At 36.1% G+C, this 18,122-nt stretch overlaps 1 protein-coding gene across 1 annotated transcript in view; it reads right to left on the bottom strand.

Annotated features, from left to right (window-relative positions):
• The window catches only part of VPS13B (vacuolar protein sorting 13 homolog B), a 714,200-nt gene that overhangs the window by 275,964 nt on the left and 420,114 nt on the right, over positions 1-18,122 (bottom strand). The window contains exons 25-28 of the mRNA XM_082719962.1: positions 17,416-17,466; positions 15,419-15,622; positions 2,294-2,420; positions 721-864 (exon numbers count right to left, since the gene is read on the bottom strand). Coding sequence (XP_082576088.1) covers positions 721-864; positions 2,294-2,420; positions 15,419-15,622; positions 17,416-17,466 — 526 coding nt within the window. The remainder of the gene's footprint in view (positions 1-720; positions 865-2,293; positions 2,421-15,418; positions 15,623-17,415; positions 17,467-18,122) is intronic.

Raw genomic sequence — 18,122 nt, forward strand, 5'->3', positions numbered from 1 at the left:
CTTTCTTAATAAATAGAACTCAGTCTTCTGTATAACTCTTGACAAAAATAAAACCAATGTCTTTTTCACAGATGAATGGCTTCTTCACTTGAGTTTTTATAGGAGATATATTCTAAGTACAGATAGCATTATAGAAGTATGGAAACAAAAAGCAAAGAAAACATATCTTGAAAAGCATCTAATAAGCAGTTTTCTTTGTTTCATACTGACATGCTTTGTGGTTTCAATGTAGGCTTCCAATGAACACCAGATCAAAATTAAAATTCTAGGCAGGCATTCAACTTTTATGATTGTGTCCATTCTTCACTAAGCATGGGAATCAAATGCTTTGGAAGTTATTTATTGAAGATATTCCCATAGCACTATCACAAAGGTCACTTCCAAAAGAGGCCCTAGCCCTGTAATGTATCTGAGTAAGTGAAAGCTATACCAGGTTTCTTACGTTGTACTTTAAAAAACTGAAGCAGGATACTAAAACCATATTTTTAAGAAGCTTTTCTGAGGCTAGGCCACAGCAATTTTGCAAAGGTCCATGACAGGAAAAGAGACCAAACAAATTTCAAAAATAAAGAACACCAGTCTAAAAGTAATTTATGACCATATTTTGAATAAAATTAAATACAGGATAATTAGCAGAAAGTATTTAATTATAGTTTTCCTATTATGAATGTAAAGTTGGGAGAGAGGCAGTAAGACTAATCAAAATCAGGTAATAGTTACCTCTGTGGCCTTGCTTGATGGTTCCAGTCCAATCATATTTGCTACTATTAACTGATGTAAGAGTTGAACTTGAGCCACACTTAGGAAGAAGTCCAGGTTTGTGGTTATATTCACTTCCAAGGAATGGCCACACACTAAAATCTCCTGAAGGAAAAAAAAAGTTGAATACAGATAAAGATACATGATAGCCATTAGATGATAATTTATCATTCTTACTTATTTGACCTTTGCCATGTTGATGAATTCTCCCGGGACTCAAGTTCATATGTTAATGAGAATAGCAGAAATGGAGAGCACAGCCACTCCACGTAGTTTAATGGATTAATTTAATAAACATTTATGAGGTTCTGCTGTGTGCTGGGCCATGCACTGTTTGCAGGGAAACAAACTAACAACACAAACACAATTTTTTTTTTAACATTTCATATACATTTGGCTTTTTTATACCTCAAACTACTAACATCATTCCCATATGTAAGTGATGATGTAATTCTTTAGCATAATCCTGTTCATTCATTCAAACTAACAAATATTTACTGAGCATCTCCTAAGTAACATGCAGTATACTCAGCTGCTAGGGATAGCACAAAGAGGAAGGTTAGCTTTGAATGGCAACCTGCTCTTGAGGAGATTATAATCTTGTTGGGCAGACAGATGTAAACAGGCCAATTGAAGGCAAGGAATGACAATCACAAGTGGTATTGTTTGAGTATTCTCCAAAGTATACACTCCAAATGATTTATAACAAAATAGTGCTGAAGCCAAAGATAACTAGACTAATTAATTTCACTTCTTCTTTGAGCTGCTAAAATCTTGGCTGCATCATGTAGAAGTCCACGTTTAACTGATGCTGTTCTGCGTAACTTGAGTCACTTCAACATTCATCACTGGAAAACCATTCAGGGAGGGAAAAAAGAAGAAAAATACCAGACCCCAAGTTTCACTTAATAAGCAGAAGTTCTGCCTCCTGTCAGAAAGAGAATGTGGACAATGTTCAAATGCTTGAAAATGTCCAAAGAACCTTCTTGTTACTAGTGTCATCGAAGGGAATGGATTTAAGAAGTCTTACGATGGGTCCCAATGCAAACTACACAGCTTAGGATAGATTTTAACACAGCTATGAAGAATAGTATGTTGGAAATGAATATTCCTTTTGCTTTTTGGGTTAAATAACCTTCTCCCCACAACAAGTTCCCTGTATTTACTTATTATAATTAGAATCCTTATTTTATTCCTCTTGCATACACGTACGCTCTTTCCCTCTCTAAAATAAATAAATCTTTAAAAAAATAATAAAAAGAACCCCTGGGGATAAAAATATATGTTTATAAAAAATAAAAAATTTTTAAAAAATAATAAAAAGAGAGAAGAAGTCAATCGATTGTTATGAGGATTAAATAACTACATGAAAGGCAATAAGTATTAAAAAGTATTCATTAATCTTTGGTTACAATAATAACATTAATAATAAGCAATTTGACATCCTGTGCATAAAGCTAAAAAATATCCCTAATATACAAAGAGAAGCTATTCCATTATATAGGCTAAAATGAAACCTAAATTAAGTTCTCACCTCAGCGTGCATATTTTCTGGAGAAATTATTTTGGTGAAAATGATAGCAGGTGCTCCAGTAATTCGGACAGAAAAATCTGTTAAAATGGGAGTCAGAATTGCTCTTCTTTCTTGATGTCGCCGTATGCTAAGAGATAAAGCAAAAAATTAGTAGTGATTTCATTTTTTTCAAGGATTCTTTTCATTAAATTTATATAAGTCCTTCCAAAGGGGCATGTGCACCCGAATGTTTATAGCGGCAATGTCCACAACAGCCAAACTATGGAAAGAATCTAGATGTCCATCAACAGATGAATGGATAAAGAAGATGTGGTATATATATACAATGGAATACTATGCAGCCATCAAAAGAAATGAAATCTTGCCATTTGCGACGATGTGGATGGAACCAGAGGGTATTATTCTTAGCAAAATAAGGCAATTGGAGCAGGATAACTATCATATGATCTCCCTGATATGAGGAAGGGGAGATGCAATGTCGGGGGTTTGGGGGTAGGAAAAGAATAAATGAAACAAGACAGGATAAGGAGGGAGACAAACCATAAGAGACTCTTCATCTCACAAAACAAACTGACAAACAGGGTTTCCAGGGGGAGAGGGGGAGGAAGAGGGTGGTGGGGTTATGGACATTGGGGAGGGTATGTGCTATGGTGAGTGCTATGAAGTGTGTAAACCTGGAGATTCACAGACCTGAACCCCTGGGGCTAATAATACATTATATGTTAATAAAAAAATAAAAAAAATAAAAAAAATTTGTTGTCTTCACTATAAACAAGTATGACAAAATTACATTATTATTTTGAGAGTGTTTATTTGTACATTTTATAGTCATAGTTTCATACTTCAATTCGTAACTTCAGATTAATAAAAGATAGCATAAAACTACTGAGAAATCCAGATGTACTTAATTTCATATTATTCACATCCCTTCAACAAATTACTTGGTTTTTAATTCCTTTTGTTCTTATAAATAGTTTAATCTTTTATTAACAATAATAAACTTCCTATTTTAGGATGATTTTTAATTTCCTATTTCTGACCTAGTTGACAATTGCCATCTTCTGAACCTATTAGGTTCATAAGTATCTCCTCTTAATCTCTGAATGACCTCCTTTTTTAAGCTCTAAGAACCATCTCAGCTCATGGATTATTACTGCACATATGGTTCATGAATAGCTTTCGTGACTTTGATATCGAATGATTCTTCACAACAACCATGTATGCGAAGTAAAATTCATTACTAGCCCCATATTACCTACAAGGAAATGAGGATCAGGGGCTATGCAAAGGCCACCTAATGGGAACAAAGTTTCCATTGTTGGACCTGGCAACAGAATAGCATTTGGTCTCTATTTTAATTTTTCCTTATACATTCTCATCTTTTTTTTTTTTTTAAAGATTGTATTTATTTACTTGACAGAGAGAGATCACAAGTAGACAGAGAGGCAGGCAGAGAGAGAGAGAGGGAAGCAGGCTCCCTGCTGAGCAGAGAGCCCGATGCAGGACTCGATCCCAGGACCCTGAGATCATGACCTGAGCCGAAGGCAGCGGCTTAACCCACTGAGCCACCCAGGCACCCCAATATACATTCTCATCTTTGATCACTTACTTAGCACAATATTTCTACTTTATGTTCAAAATTGCTAAATAAAGGAAGTATTGCATACATGGTAGAAGATGAAACTGGAAAACACTGTTGAGAAACTAAAGCTTGTGCTAGTACAGTTCTTCAAGTTTCCCTATCCATATTCTAAGTTTTCATTTTATGAAATAATATATGTCTACATTTTACTAGCAATCTGTACCTCCAAAGTTTCTTGGAACCATCAACTATTCCTTATGAATATGTCCCTACTATTCACTTATATAGTGATAAATTGAGATGAGAGAACTGGCATAAATTATCTCATGAAAAAGTCCAGATGAACTCAAGTCTTTCTACATCCTTTTCTACCAGAGTAGTCTAGAAAGCAGAAAGTAGAAAGTGCTAGTATCTTTTGTTCAAATTTGCAACGGGCAAAGTTTTACATGGTGTCTGCCAAAAAAGCAAATTGGATCATCTGGTTCTGTGACACATAAGTATTGGATTTCAAGAAAGTCAATTTTAAAGAATTAAGAAATCTGGTGAATGGAGGGTAACAGGAAGACGTATTAAAATTTGTGAATACAGAGGAAAGGTTATGATCCTGAGAGACACCATAATTATAGCCTAATAGCTCAAGTTCCATAAAATGGTCAATGTGAGAAACATGTAACATCTGATGTGCTCTCACAGGGGAATGTTAAAATATATGATGTATTAAAAATACCTTAAAATGGAAAAGACAGCAGGAAACCAAATAAGAGCAAATATTAACGAAAACACCCAATGGGAGAAAAAAAAAGAGTATTTATACATATCATATTTTTCCCCATTATGTGATGAATTAAATCAGTAACACAACATATGAAAGACCTATGACCTTAGAAATAAAAAAAAATTTTTGAAAATTTAAGTCAATAGTCCTCTAAAATTATAATTTTCCAGTACATAACATTTTCTTTTGTGTTATTTCTTGTAAGTCTTTTTTTTTTTTTAAAGATTTTATTTATTTATTTGACAGAGAGAGATCACAAGCAGGCATAGAGGCAGGCAGAGAGAGAGAGAGGAGGAAGCAGGCTCCCTGCTGAACAGAGAGCCCGATGCGGGACTCGATCCCAGGACCCTGAGATCATGACCTGAGCAGAAGGCAGTGGCTTAACCCACTGAGCCACCCAGGCGCCCTTCTTGTAAGTCTTTGAGGTAATCATATATGTTTTTTAAATCATTAAAGGTTTTTATAGATTGAAATACTTCAAAGAAATAAATACTCAAAAAAAATCACCATGTTTTACTAGATAGAGATAGGACTTAAAATTTTAAATTTTTCCAGAAATGAAAAACAGACTCACTAAAATAAAATACATAATACATGGGTAAACTGCATTTTAGATACAGCTCAAGAAAAAAAATCAATAACAAACTAGAATATACATTTGAGAAAATTCCAGGAATGTGCTAAAGTAAATTTTAAAATGGAAAGTTTAAAAGAAAAGTTAAGAGACATGGAGGGGCAGGTCCAACATACTTAATTTGTATTCCAAAAAGAGAGAACAGAAAGTAGGGAAAAGGAACAGTATCAGAGAGTTAATGGCTGAGAATTCTCCAAAACTGATGAAATGTAAGAGCCCATGGATTCTAGAATGTAATGAGTGCCAGTTCAGATAAATACAATAAAATTCACAATCAGGTATCTCTTGGTCAAAGAGCTGATCACCTATGATGAATGAAAGATAGTAAAACCAGCTAGAGAGAACAGATGATGTATAGTATGCTAAGATATAGGACGTTAGGAGAGTTGTGGAAAAATATTTCTCTGGTATACCAGGAAAGTGACTTAATGTATTTCTACATTGTCCACAGAAACACGGAAATGGAACAGTTATTTGTACCTGTCAGCTAACATAGAGGATTAAACACACAGAAATTGGGACACCTGGGTGGTTCAGTCAGTTAAACGTTTGCCTTTGGCTCAGGTTCTGGTCCCAGAGTCCTAGGATCCAGTCCCGCATTAGGCACCTTGCTCAGAGGAAGCCTGTTTCTCCCTTTCCCGCTCCCCCTGCTTGTGCTTTCTCTCTTTCTGACAAATAAATAAATAAAAATTTTAAAAAATGAATCTTAAACCCACAGAAATTTATAAAACCCTGTGTGAGGATAAAAAAAATTGACAATCAAAAAGTGCTAAACAAGTAATAGGAAAGTAATCATATATGTTAACAAAAACTATTCAGTTAATCTCTGAGAATAGCAGATGGTAAATAAGGAAAAGTATTGTTCTCTGAAATTGTTAGTATGCAAGAAGGCATAGGTATGTGCCACCCGTACTCGTGAAAATACATGTTTAGGAAGGCTGTGGTCATTTTTCCTGGGCTCAGCAAAATAATGCTCAGTTCTTCTGCCCATCTTCCATACATTTTGGAATGACACTATGGGAAATATTAAAGCAGTTTAAGAATCCTATTTCAAAAATTGCGTATTATAAAAGACCATATATAAACAGGAAAAACGGTACTAAGGTTTCCAAAATATTCCACTAAAAAGAATAAAAAGTGCTAGATGGTCTGTGTGTGCATCTAACAGTTTCTATTGAACAGGAAGACTTTCTTGGTATGGCTTTACAGCCGAGCTTCAGATAGAAGATACGTGACCAGAGGATACTTATTTAAGTCTTGTTCTGGTAAACCCCTTGCAGTGGTTATTTCTCAATATAAAAAACAGTAATATTCACAGCCACTTATTATAAACAGTCTACTATTTGGAAAGCTGTTATAATTTTATTAACTGTACTTATTTGTAGAGATTCTTCTTAGTTTTAGATAAAGAATATTTATTTATAAAGTTTATTTGTTTAAGCAATCTCTATACCCAATGTGGGGCTCAAATGCAAACCCAAGATCAAGAGTCACACACTTAACTAAGCCAGCCAGCTACCTAGATAGAAGGTTCCTGAAGATAATATGAATTGTTTATAATTTAAAAATCAAATATATAATTAAGAGTTTAAACCTATTTTGGTTTTTTTTTTTCTCCAAATGAAACACTATCCAGTGATCTAATGCAGTTAAAATAAAATCCAAACTCTCTTTGACCTATAAGGCCATTCATAATTTAGTCCCTTCCCTACCCTAAACTTTCCTTATTATTCTTTTCCTCCCAGCCAGCCATAGTCTTATGTGTGTAAAACTGATTTCTACTCAAAGATCTCTGCTCTGCCAGAACACTCTCGACACAAGCACTCCAGGAGTATTTGCATGGGTACTTCTTGCAAATGGGTCATTCTTGCCCTTAGGTATTAGACTAGGCCTAATGTAAAGAAATTTCTCAGGAATCATGGAATGCTACATCAAAAACTAATAATGTGCTGTATGGTGACTAAGATAACATAAAAAAAAAACACCCCACATCAGAGTACATCCATATCATGGAATAATACTCAGCAATAAAAAAAGGAATAAAAAAATATATATATATAAAGACATTTCCCAGGGACCCTTATCCCATTATATTGCCACATTACTCTCATGACATTTATCACTGTGTGAAATTTTGAGAACATGGACTGAGTGTCCACCGTTGAGCCAGGCCCTCTGCTAGGTGCTGCTAAGATGAATGTGTGCAGCTCAGTTTAGCATAAAAAAATAACTAAAAAGAATCATAAGGTAGGATAAGAAAAATGATAAGGAAAAAACAGGCATGTGTGGAAACCTCCAGTAGGGGACCCGATTACCTTGTGAAGACACAAAGTATCTGTGAATAATGCTACAAGAACTACAACCTGAAATGAAGATAATTTTAAAGGTATATTCAAATCAAATGCTAGTACAAATTTATTTTGGCAAAATGCAATAATGTTAAAATATTCTCATTCTCTAAACAAAACAAGGAGAAATAAACAAAAACTATCCCAAACAAACAAATCAACTATGGTTAATATATTTGTGATGGAGATCACAAGTATTATATTCATTTCAGTCTCTAAAAGAAGGTCTTAAGGGTATAGCTATATTGAAATATCAACCTAATTCAATTTTACAGAGATATTCAATTGTTAACAGCTCTGGTCATAGTTTCCAGTTGTTTATATGTATAGTCTGGAACACCTGCATCTAATTCTACTTGATAGCTCTTTTTTCAAGGAAAAACTTCAAAATAAAATTTCATGGAGGAGGGAGAAGTCAGAGGACTGCTAAATGTTTCTCACAGAAAAGGACATTAGAAACTGAGAATAACAACGGGAATCTACAAAGGGAAAAACAGACAGGGGATTTATGTTATTTTATTTCATTTTTAAAGCTTTAACAACATGTATTAATGTTCCAAGTGCAGTGCTCACAGAATAATACTGCATAATATGTAGAAGTTATGTCTTGTACATATACTTTTAAGTAAATGTTGACATAAACTTGTTTGGATCCTTCACTTAAAAACAAAATGTTGAAGGAAGGCAACCTAGCTATTTAAGGCTTTGGATCAATCAGGGCATTATTATCTTTCTATTTATCGATCTATTGATCTATCAATTCAACCATCCATTTAACAAGTATGATGTTAGGGACTGTAAGAAGTACAAATTAATTGACATTATAGAGGTTTTAAAATTTTATGATACACTACTGTGATGATTATATTCTATTTAAATATTTTCTGATTTTTTGAGTACCTACTGTCAGTAACTGTGCTAAGAAACAAAGAAGAAGACTGGCCAAGACAGATCTGTTCTTATATCTATATGCCACCTATTGAGTTTGCCAAGGACACCCTTTGCTGATATGTACGGAAGAAAAACCACAGCCTCCTTACCCTCACATACATACAAGCGCCAATCACCATATAAAAGGGCAACAGTGATGAGGTGTGTAACCTGCATATCGTGGACACTACTAGTACAGTTTATTTTAGTTCTCAGTACTTCATTTCCTCAGGCTATAAAATACGCTTAGACATAGTAAAAATGGCTGCTAAGAGAAAAAGAAACCAAAAGCGATTCACTAACAATGAATTTTAGTCTAAGTGAAAGGCATCAGAACACCAAGTATTAGAAAAGGAGTTGAATGAGAGGAAATCAGGGTTCTATACTTAGCTCTACTTTTAAGTGATACTACACAAGGCATGGAACCCCCTGAAACTTGGTTTCTTATAATGGTTTTGTTTTGTAACAGTTTGCTAAGAATGGTCCAGAGTTGAGAGAGAAAATTGCATGAGATCTAGAGGTATGAGGGAACTAAATGATGGCCAATATTTTCTCAAAGTCATGCTTTGTAAAAGAGTGAAATTCCGACTCAGTGGTGCCGGCAGATTCCAGCTTGCTTTCCCTCTTCTCGGTTCTGTGACCAGCTGTTTTTCCAGATCACTGACCCTGCTGACTATGCAGGCTTACCCCCTCCACAGAGGCGACAGCCTCCCAAGGACTTCAATCCGAAACTCTGGTGTTCCCTCCAGTGGCTGGCTTGGCCTGTGACATGTCTCTGATCCACAGTCCCCTTTAGATCCTTACTTCACAGCTTCTCCCACAATTTAGTAAGGCCATATTCCTAAAATAAACCCTGTAGGCTAGAACACTTACAGTGGTTCTGCTGCCCTGACTGAATCCTAATGTATTCTCTCAACTGCAAAATTGAGGTTTTAGAAGGAAAAGATCTACAAATTTTAAAATGTGATCATTTTTATGCTTAACTTCCCTACTCCCTTCTCCAACATATAGAAACTCCCTTCTCCCCCAACACAGAAACATGTTTTGATTAAAGACAAAAGCTAAGTAATGGGTGCAGCAGGAATGAATGAAAACCATTATAAAGGCTATTATTTAAAATTGGTCAAGAGAGGGAGCAAATTATTCTTCATGGAGTATCTTTTGAATTTTACCTGTAATCCTTACTGAAAAGCAAAAATAGGATCATGTTAAGATTCTGCTTATATTTCTAGCAAGATTAATCGGCACTACTAGGCCATATCAGATCTAAAATCTCTTGCCTTCATTTGAATCAGGATCTCTCAGAAACATTCCGCTAATTGACCTACTGGTTATTCTTAATCGTGTATCATTCAATCTTTCATTAATTCACTCAGCTCTTTATTAAGTAGCTATTATGTGCCAAGCATAATATTAAGTACTGGCTGTTCAGAAGTGAGTAAAACATGCCACATTTTCATACTCCTACCCTTTGGATCTACTGCTTTCTTAGTTCAAAATGCCCCTCACTTCTCCTGCCACTCAGACTCCTTGGAAACAAATTCAGAAGTTGAATACTCTGTGAGACATTCCCTGAAAACCCACTCACAGAGTGAATCATTCATTTCTTTCTTGAAATTTTCCATTTTGTACCTATGTCAATTTTAGATTTCTTGTGTAATGTGTCTGTCATATTTATTAGCCTGTGATGTCCTATGTACATGGAAGGTGTTCATCCTGATTTTGATGTGGCTCTTCTGTAATCCTAAACATCCTATACTTACGTTTACCACAGCACTTTACTCCCTGTACTCTAATAGGTAATTAACTATTAATTCTTTGATTGGACGCTGAGCTCTGTTAAGGGACAGGAACATATCAGAAATTATTTCTTTTTTTTTCTTTGTGTAAAAGACATTCTAGGGCATATAACTGATGTTCAAATCTTAATTTTTGATATGCATGCCAAGGTCACTCAATGGTGAAATGAACAGTCTCTCTGCTGGGACAAATGGCACTGGGACAATTGTATATCCATATGCAGAAGAAGGAAGTTAGACTTTTACCTCATACCATACACACACATACACACAAACACTCAAAATGGACCCACAATCTATAAGAACTAAACCCATAAAATTCTCAGAAGAAAACATAGACACAAGTCACTAAAAAGAAAATACCTAGGAATAAATTTAACCAAAGAGGTTGAAGATCTATACTCTGTAAACTATCAAACATTGATTAAAGAAACTAAAGATATAAAAAAGTGAAAAGATAGTCCAGGCTCATGGATTGGAAGAACTAATATTGTTAAAATGTCCACACTACCCAAAGCAATATACAGATTCAATGCAATCCTATTAAAGTTCCAAGGGATTTTTCACAGAACTAGGACAAATAATAATAAAATTTGTATGGCACCACAAAAAACCCTCAGTAGTCAAAGCAATCTTAAGAAAAAAGAACAAAGCTAGAGGGTTCACAATTCCAGATTTCAAAATACACTACAAAGCTGTACGTACTATCAGCACAAAACAGACAAGCAGATTAATGGAGCAGAATAGAGAGTCCAAAAATAAACCCATGCTTATATGGTCAATCAATCAATGACAAAGGTGGCAAGAATATACAGTGGGGAAAAGGTACTCTCTTCAATAAATGACAAAGAGACAACTGAACAACAGAAGAATGACACTGGACTACTTTCTGACATTATATACAAAAATAAACTCAAAATGGATTAAAGACCTAAATGTGAGGGGCGCCTGGGTGGCTCAGTGGGTTAAAGCCTCTGCCTTCGGCTCAGGTCATGACCCCAGGGTCCTGGGATGGAGCCCCGTATTGGGCTCTCTGCTCAGCGGGGAGCCTGCTTCCCCTTCTCTCTCTGCCTGCCTCTCTACCTACTTGTGATCTCTGTCTGTCAAATAAATAAATAAAATCTTTAAAAAAAAGACCTAAATGTGAGACCTAAAACAATAAAAATCTTAGAAGAGAATACAGGCAATAGTATCTCCAATATTAGCCACAGAAGCATTTTTCTAGATAGGTCTCCTAAGGCAAGGGAAACAAAAGCAATTAAAGGCACAGCATAGGTAATGTAGGGATATTGTAACAGCACTGTATGGTGATAGATAGTAATTACATTTTTGGTGAGCACAGCATAGCATACAGAAAAGCTGAATTACTATGTTGTACATCTGAAACTAGTACAGCACTGTGTGTCAACTATATGCAAATAAAAAAAATTAAAACATAGGGATGAATCTTCATGACCTTGGATCTAGCAATGGATTCTTAGATCAATTATAAAACCCTGTGCAAAGATCATTATCAAGAAGAGATCATTTATAAATTATATATCAGATAAGGCTATAGCATTTAGAATAAAGAACTCTTACAAATCATCAACAAAAAAAACAACTCAATTTAAAAATGGACAAATGGCTTGAGTAAACATTTTTTCCAAAGAAGATATACAAATGGCCAAAAAGCACATGAAGGGCTCAAAATCATTAATCATTATGGAAATGCAAATTCAAACCATACCCAATAGGATGGTTATAGTTTAAAAAAAAAAAAAAAAAAAGAGAAAAGTAATGTTGATAAGAATGTGGTGGGATTGGAACCTTTGAGCATTCCTGGTGGGAATGAAATTTGGTTCAGTTGCTGTGAAAAAGAGTTTGGCAGCTTCTCAAAAGTTAAATACAGAATTACCATATGACCATAAAATTCCATTCTTAGATATATATTCCTAATACCTGAAAATAGGTACTGAAACAGGTACTGAAACTTGTACATAAATATCCACAGCAATATTATTCATAATGGCTAAGAAGCAGAAACAGCTCAAAGGTCCATCAGCAGACGAACAGATAAACAAACTGTGGTATTATTTACTTGCAGTGGAATATTATCTAACAGTAACTAAGAATGAAGTATTGATGGGACACCCGGGTGGCTCAGTTGCTTAAGTGCCTGCCTTCGGCTCAGGTCATGATCCCAGGGTCCTGGGATCGAGTCCCACATCAGGCTCCCTGTTCAGTGGGGAGTCTGCTTCTCCCTGTGCCTACTGCTCCCCCTGCTTGTGCTCTCTCTCTCTCTCTGACAAAGAAATAAATAAAATCTTAAAAAAAAAAAAGGAAGTATCAACACATGCCTCAATGTGGAAAAACCTCCAAAACATTGTGTTAAGTGAATAAGGCAGACACAAAAGAACACCTATTGTATGAAATATCTAGAATAGATAAACCCATGGAAATAGAGAGCAGATTGCAATTTGCCAGTCACCATGGAGAGAAGGGAATGATGTAGAAGAAAGTACTTAATGGGTAAGGGATTTTACTTTAGGCTATAGAAAATATTTTAGAATGAGACAGAGATGGTGGTTATAGATAGGGGTGGTAGTTACACAATATTGTGAATGTACAAAACACCAGTGAATTGTCCACTTCAAATGGTTAATTTTGTGTAATGTGAATTTCAAACTCTGTTATTAAAACACACAGAAACACAAACTTTATTTCAATGAATTAAAGGAATAAATAGGACAGATACAGCTGAGTTAAGGCTAGATGGTCATAAAGTTTCCTAGGAAAATAAGGCCCAACTTTTTTGTTGACAGAATATGTAGTTTTTAAGATAATGTATAAGGGCACCTGGGTGGCTCAATCAGTTAAATGTCTGCCTCCAGCTCAGGTCATGATCCTGGGAGAGAGCCCCATACAGGGTTTTCTGCTCTTCTGCCTCTTACTCTCCTTCTGTGTGTGTGCCCTCTGTCTGTCTCTCAAGTAAATAAATAAAATCTTAAAAGAAAAAAAAAAAGATGACCTATAAATTATGTAAGGTGGAACGTCCTGAACCTGAAAACTGAATGGAGTAGAGGAAAGCTAGAACTTGACCCTAACGCCTACCACGTGATGTTTACAGATCAGTACTGGTGTAGTGCAGGTAAGGTGTGCACCAGATCCTCCATGCAGGACCAGCTGCTGGAATTGTTGCCTGCATCCCTCTCCTGAAATGTGGGAAATTTTTCACTCAAATTTGCACCCCTATTCAGGAACATGTTCAATCACTTATCAATGAAAGGCTGTAATAAGACATTTATATTTTTTATTTGAGAGAAAGAGAGTGGAGGGGGAGAGGGAGAGAGAGAACCTCCAGCAGACTCCCTGCTGAGCACGGAGCCCGACACAGGGTTTGATCCCACCACCTAAAGATCAGGACCTGAGCTGAAACCAGGAGTTGGATGCTTAACTGACTGAGCCACCCAGGTGCCCCTGCTGACAATACGTTTCACACTATGAAAGTGCTCTGTACTAGGGATAAATCAATGGACAAGGATGGTGAAGATCTGTCTTCAGGATCAAGACAAAGTATAGAGACAATTAGAATTAAATATTCAAATGATATGTTAAGAGCACACCAAAGAGGTATTAACCTGCTCTTGTGTAGGCTTAGGCAATGACTTCCTGGAAAATATGAGGCTTCCTGAGGCTTGATGAATGATGGGAGTTAGGCAAGAGAAAGAGGGGAGGGGGGAACTCTCCAGGCAGGGATCATGTATCAAGGTGTAATAGCAAGTGACAAACCTTATTTTCAGGAAGCTGAAAAAAGCTCATTATGAACAGAGCCACAGGGAAATCAGAAAAGAATGAGGGTAGCTTTAGAAGAAGAAGCTCATATAGAGCACAGACTACTACTTGGGATTTGGTTTTAGGCACATTATTTATCTTGGTTAGGCCTCAGTTTCCTCATGTAGAATTAGGGAAAATAGTTCTCATCTAATATCATTACTACAAAAATTAATTTAAATAAGTTCAGTAAAGTGATAAGTATTATATAATCCATTATTAAAGTTGTTGCTATTATTAATGTCAAGACATAGATAAATACAGTTTTGGTGGTAAAAGGACAGAGCCCCAAAGCAATCAGCATTGCAAAAGGATTCAACAAAGTCTATATATAAACAATGTTTCAAAGAAATTCAATCAAATAAATCAGCATGGTATGTTATAAGCAACAGATGTTAGTAAATTTTATAAGCAAAAATATATTAAAAAAAATGAGAAAATAGTTAACAATTTTTAAAATCATAAAGACCTCCAGGTTTACAATATGCAAATTTTTTTTTTTTAAGATTTTATTTATTTATTTGAGAGGGAGAGAGAGAGCATGAAAAGAGGGAGGTCAGCGGGAGAAGCAGACTCCCTGCCAAGCAGGGAGCCTGATGCAGGACTAGATCGCAGGACTCCAGGATCATGACCTGAGCTGAAGGTAGTTGCTTAACCAACTGAGCCACCCAGGCGCCCCTATAAAAGTATTTTCAATGCCTAGTATCTTTGTTCTAGCAAACAGTTCTATCTAACTCTGATGAGAAATCATGAGCAGCCTGGGTGAGAGGGCAATAGCTCTACAAATCTTATTGCTCTCGTTCGGGACGAATTCCTTCAAAAATGTTCTCTGTAAACATAGGTGCTTCAAGTTAAAGTGGACTAAAAAAATAAAAGCAACCCAGAGCTTTTGTTACTTTTCTCTTCTTATCATCATAAACAGAAAGGAGAAACTTAGAAAAAATAATCTGACCTTGAATACATTGAATTTCAAGGGAAAATGTGAATGTATCCTTAGTCTGAAGTGTAACCCTTCATCAAATAGCAAGCTTTAAAAAAAAAAAAAAAAAAAAAGCTGACATAACCTTAAATTTGTAATAAGTCCAGTGTAACAGTTGGTAGGACCAGATGATTTCCAAGCAAAATCATTAATGCAGAAGTGGTACCCCAAAACTTAGGTTGGGCATGCTGAAGACTGCAGCACCAACCGTTCTTCTGGCAATGAAACAGTAGAAAGTGTAGAATGTTTCTTAATAATTTCCTACCTGCTGGCCATATTCCACTCAAGGGCTGGGTTTTGAGAATTTCTTTCACTCTCGGTTAGCACCCCTCCTGTGCCACTTTCCTTCTCTGGTTTTAGTTGATCCCACTGTGCAGTACCAATATTGATGGACTGCAGGTCTATTTGGTATTGTCTGTCTTCAATTTCTGATCCAGGGTCTCGAAGAATTCCCAAGTTCAAAGCTCTCCTGTAAAGGCGATGAAAAAATGTAAACACATAAAATATTCTGTTTATTTTGTTCACTAACATAATATCATTACCATTTTTTCTTCTTTTGGATTACTGATGGACTCACTGAGTTAACCAAATCTCCAAGGCAGGTTTTAGGAAGTAACCAGTAGGATGACTTGAAAATGTACCCTAAACTTACAGTAATCTACCTTATAATGATTTTTTACATTGTTCTCAGCAATGTACTGTTTTCTAAGTACTTTCACATCCATGATTTTGGTTCCTGAGCTACTGTGGAGGCTCTATTTTTATCACCATTTTTACTAAAGAGAAAATAATTCAGAGAGGTTGAAAGGTACTGAGGTAGTCTGAGATAGTTTGTGACAAAACCACAACTTAGACCCAGGCTTTCTAACTCAAAACCCAGTCTTCTTTCCAAGGCTAATCATCTACCTTCTTAAGGCCTTTCATGTCTCCTGAGGAAAGAGAATAGAACTTTGTCAATCTACTGCACTTCCCTAACCCTTGCCCTAACCTAAGCAACTTGCCAACCCAGTTGCCACAGACTGAACTGTTGAGAAGACTACACTGTTTCCATATGGAAACACACAGTGAGGATTATTGGCCCATACAGAGTTGAAACTTTGACTTTACTGGACCCAATGCTAAACAAAGAAATAAAATCATCAGTGGCATAAACCTAAATTAGAGGAAGTAAATTATTACATTTTTTGTGAGGGTTTTAGAATGAAAATAGCAAAGAAATATGGTAGGAAGAAAAGAACTGCGTTCAGGGTTTGGAGGCTAGATAAACCTATATTTGCATGAGTTTGGGAACATTTAGTTTTGTTGGTTCACAAATGTTTTAAAGTGAGTCATCAAAAGGAAAATAATATTAGGTCCCTATGAAAGTTTCAATGAACACAATGATATAGAGACTAAAAATAACTTCACTAGTACAAGTACTAAAAAAACCTACAACTGCAGCTATTTGAAAAAAATACAATTAAACTAATTACATCAACTGAACACTAAAGAAATTAATTGATGGGGGTGGGGTGGGGAGAAGGAAGAATGGGTCTTCTTCCGAAAACTACAGAAACTCCAATGAAGACTGTGCGGTGGCTAAGTTAAGCAGGGTGGGTCAGACCATGTCCCCGAAGGCTGGTCAAATACTGATGGAAGGTGGGTAACTGCAGCGACTCAAGATGGCAGGGGTCCAGGCCAGCTGCTGAGGAATGGAGACAGCATCTGTTGGGCCAGGCGAGGTTCTACTGTGCCAGACAGGGTACGGGCTGAAGCTAATGAATTCAAGTGAAGAAAGGGGCTGGGAAAGAACTGGAGCTGAATGAGCAGGCAGTTCAGGTAGGGTGATATCAGAGAGAATTATAACAGAGAACAGGGAAACAAATAGGCATCAGTCTAGAAACCATAGCAGAAGCCAGAGAAGGAAATGGGATGAATTCTCATTTCTAAAGTTAAGAGCTCAACTTGTTGTTGTTTTCCTTCTCTTTTTCTAACTTACAAGAATTGCAATCTAGGAACGGGGATGCAAAGAAAAATAGCCTAAAATTTTACTTGAAGCAAATAATTACATTAGAAATACAGCCCATAAAATGGGATATGAACCTTTTCAATTTGTCCTGATGAAAGTAAAGAAAAAAGAAAGCATGACGGTAGAGATGGGAGGGTGTAACATTTGAATAACCCCATTTTGGTACAATGTTCTCGTTTTACCTTAGTATCGGTATAATTCTGCTTAAAGGCCCACCTCAGACTTCACTTTCTATGAAGCCTTTCCCAACCAACCTTTCTCCAAACTCATCTCTCTCAAATCTGTGCTCCTGGGGTTTCTCTATACTAAAAGCACAATAACATCACAATGACATGTCAGTTTTCCCCAATATATCATACATTTCTTGAAGTCAAGAACTAACTCTCCTATCAAGCTATCAGTAAATGCTGTTTCAGTTCACTGATTTGAACAGACACAAATCTTGACAAATCTCAAATGGAGAACCTATATGTCCATAGCAGTAAGAAAACAGTTTTTAAACAGCAAACTTTTGATTCAGATGCACATGAATTCAGATATACAGTAAACATCTTGGGCAGTTAGTGGTATAGCCTATTTCTTAGATTATTAATCCCCATACAAAAGTTACATTTCCTTATTTTAAACTAGCCAATGCTTTCTGCACTTTAAATAAATTCCCTAAACATATTTTTAAGGTGAACTAAAATACTTTAAGAATCCTTGAAGAAAAAGTATGTTAAGAAATAGTCAGTGCTGGGGCGCCTGGGTGGCTCAGTGGGTTAAGCCGCTGCCTTCGGCTCAGGTCATGATCTCAGGGTCCTGGGATCGAGTCCCGCATCGGGCTCTCTGCTCAGCAGGGAGCCTGCTTCCCTCTCTCTCTCTCTCTCTGCCTGCCTCTCCATCTACTTGTGATTTCTCTCTGTCAAATAAATAAATAAAATCTTTAAAAAAAAAAAAAAAAGAAAGAAATAGTCAGTGC

The sequence above is a fragment of the Mustela nivalis genome (assembly GCF_964662115.1).
Source record: "Mustela nivalis genome assembly, chromosome: 2".
Taxonomy (NCBI): domain Eukaryota; kingdom Metazoa; phylum Chordata; class Mammalia; order Carnivora; family Mustelidae; genus Mustela; species Mustela nivalis.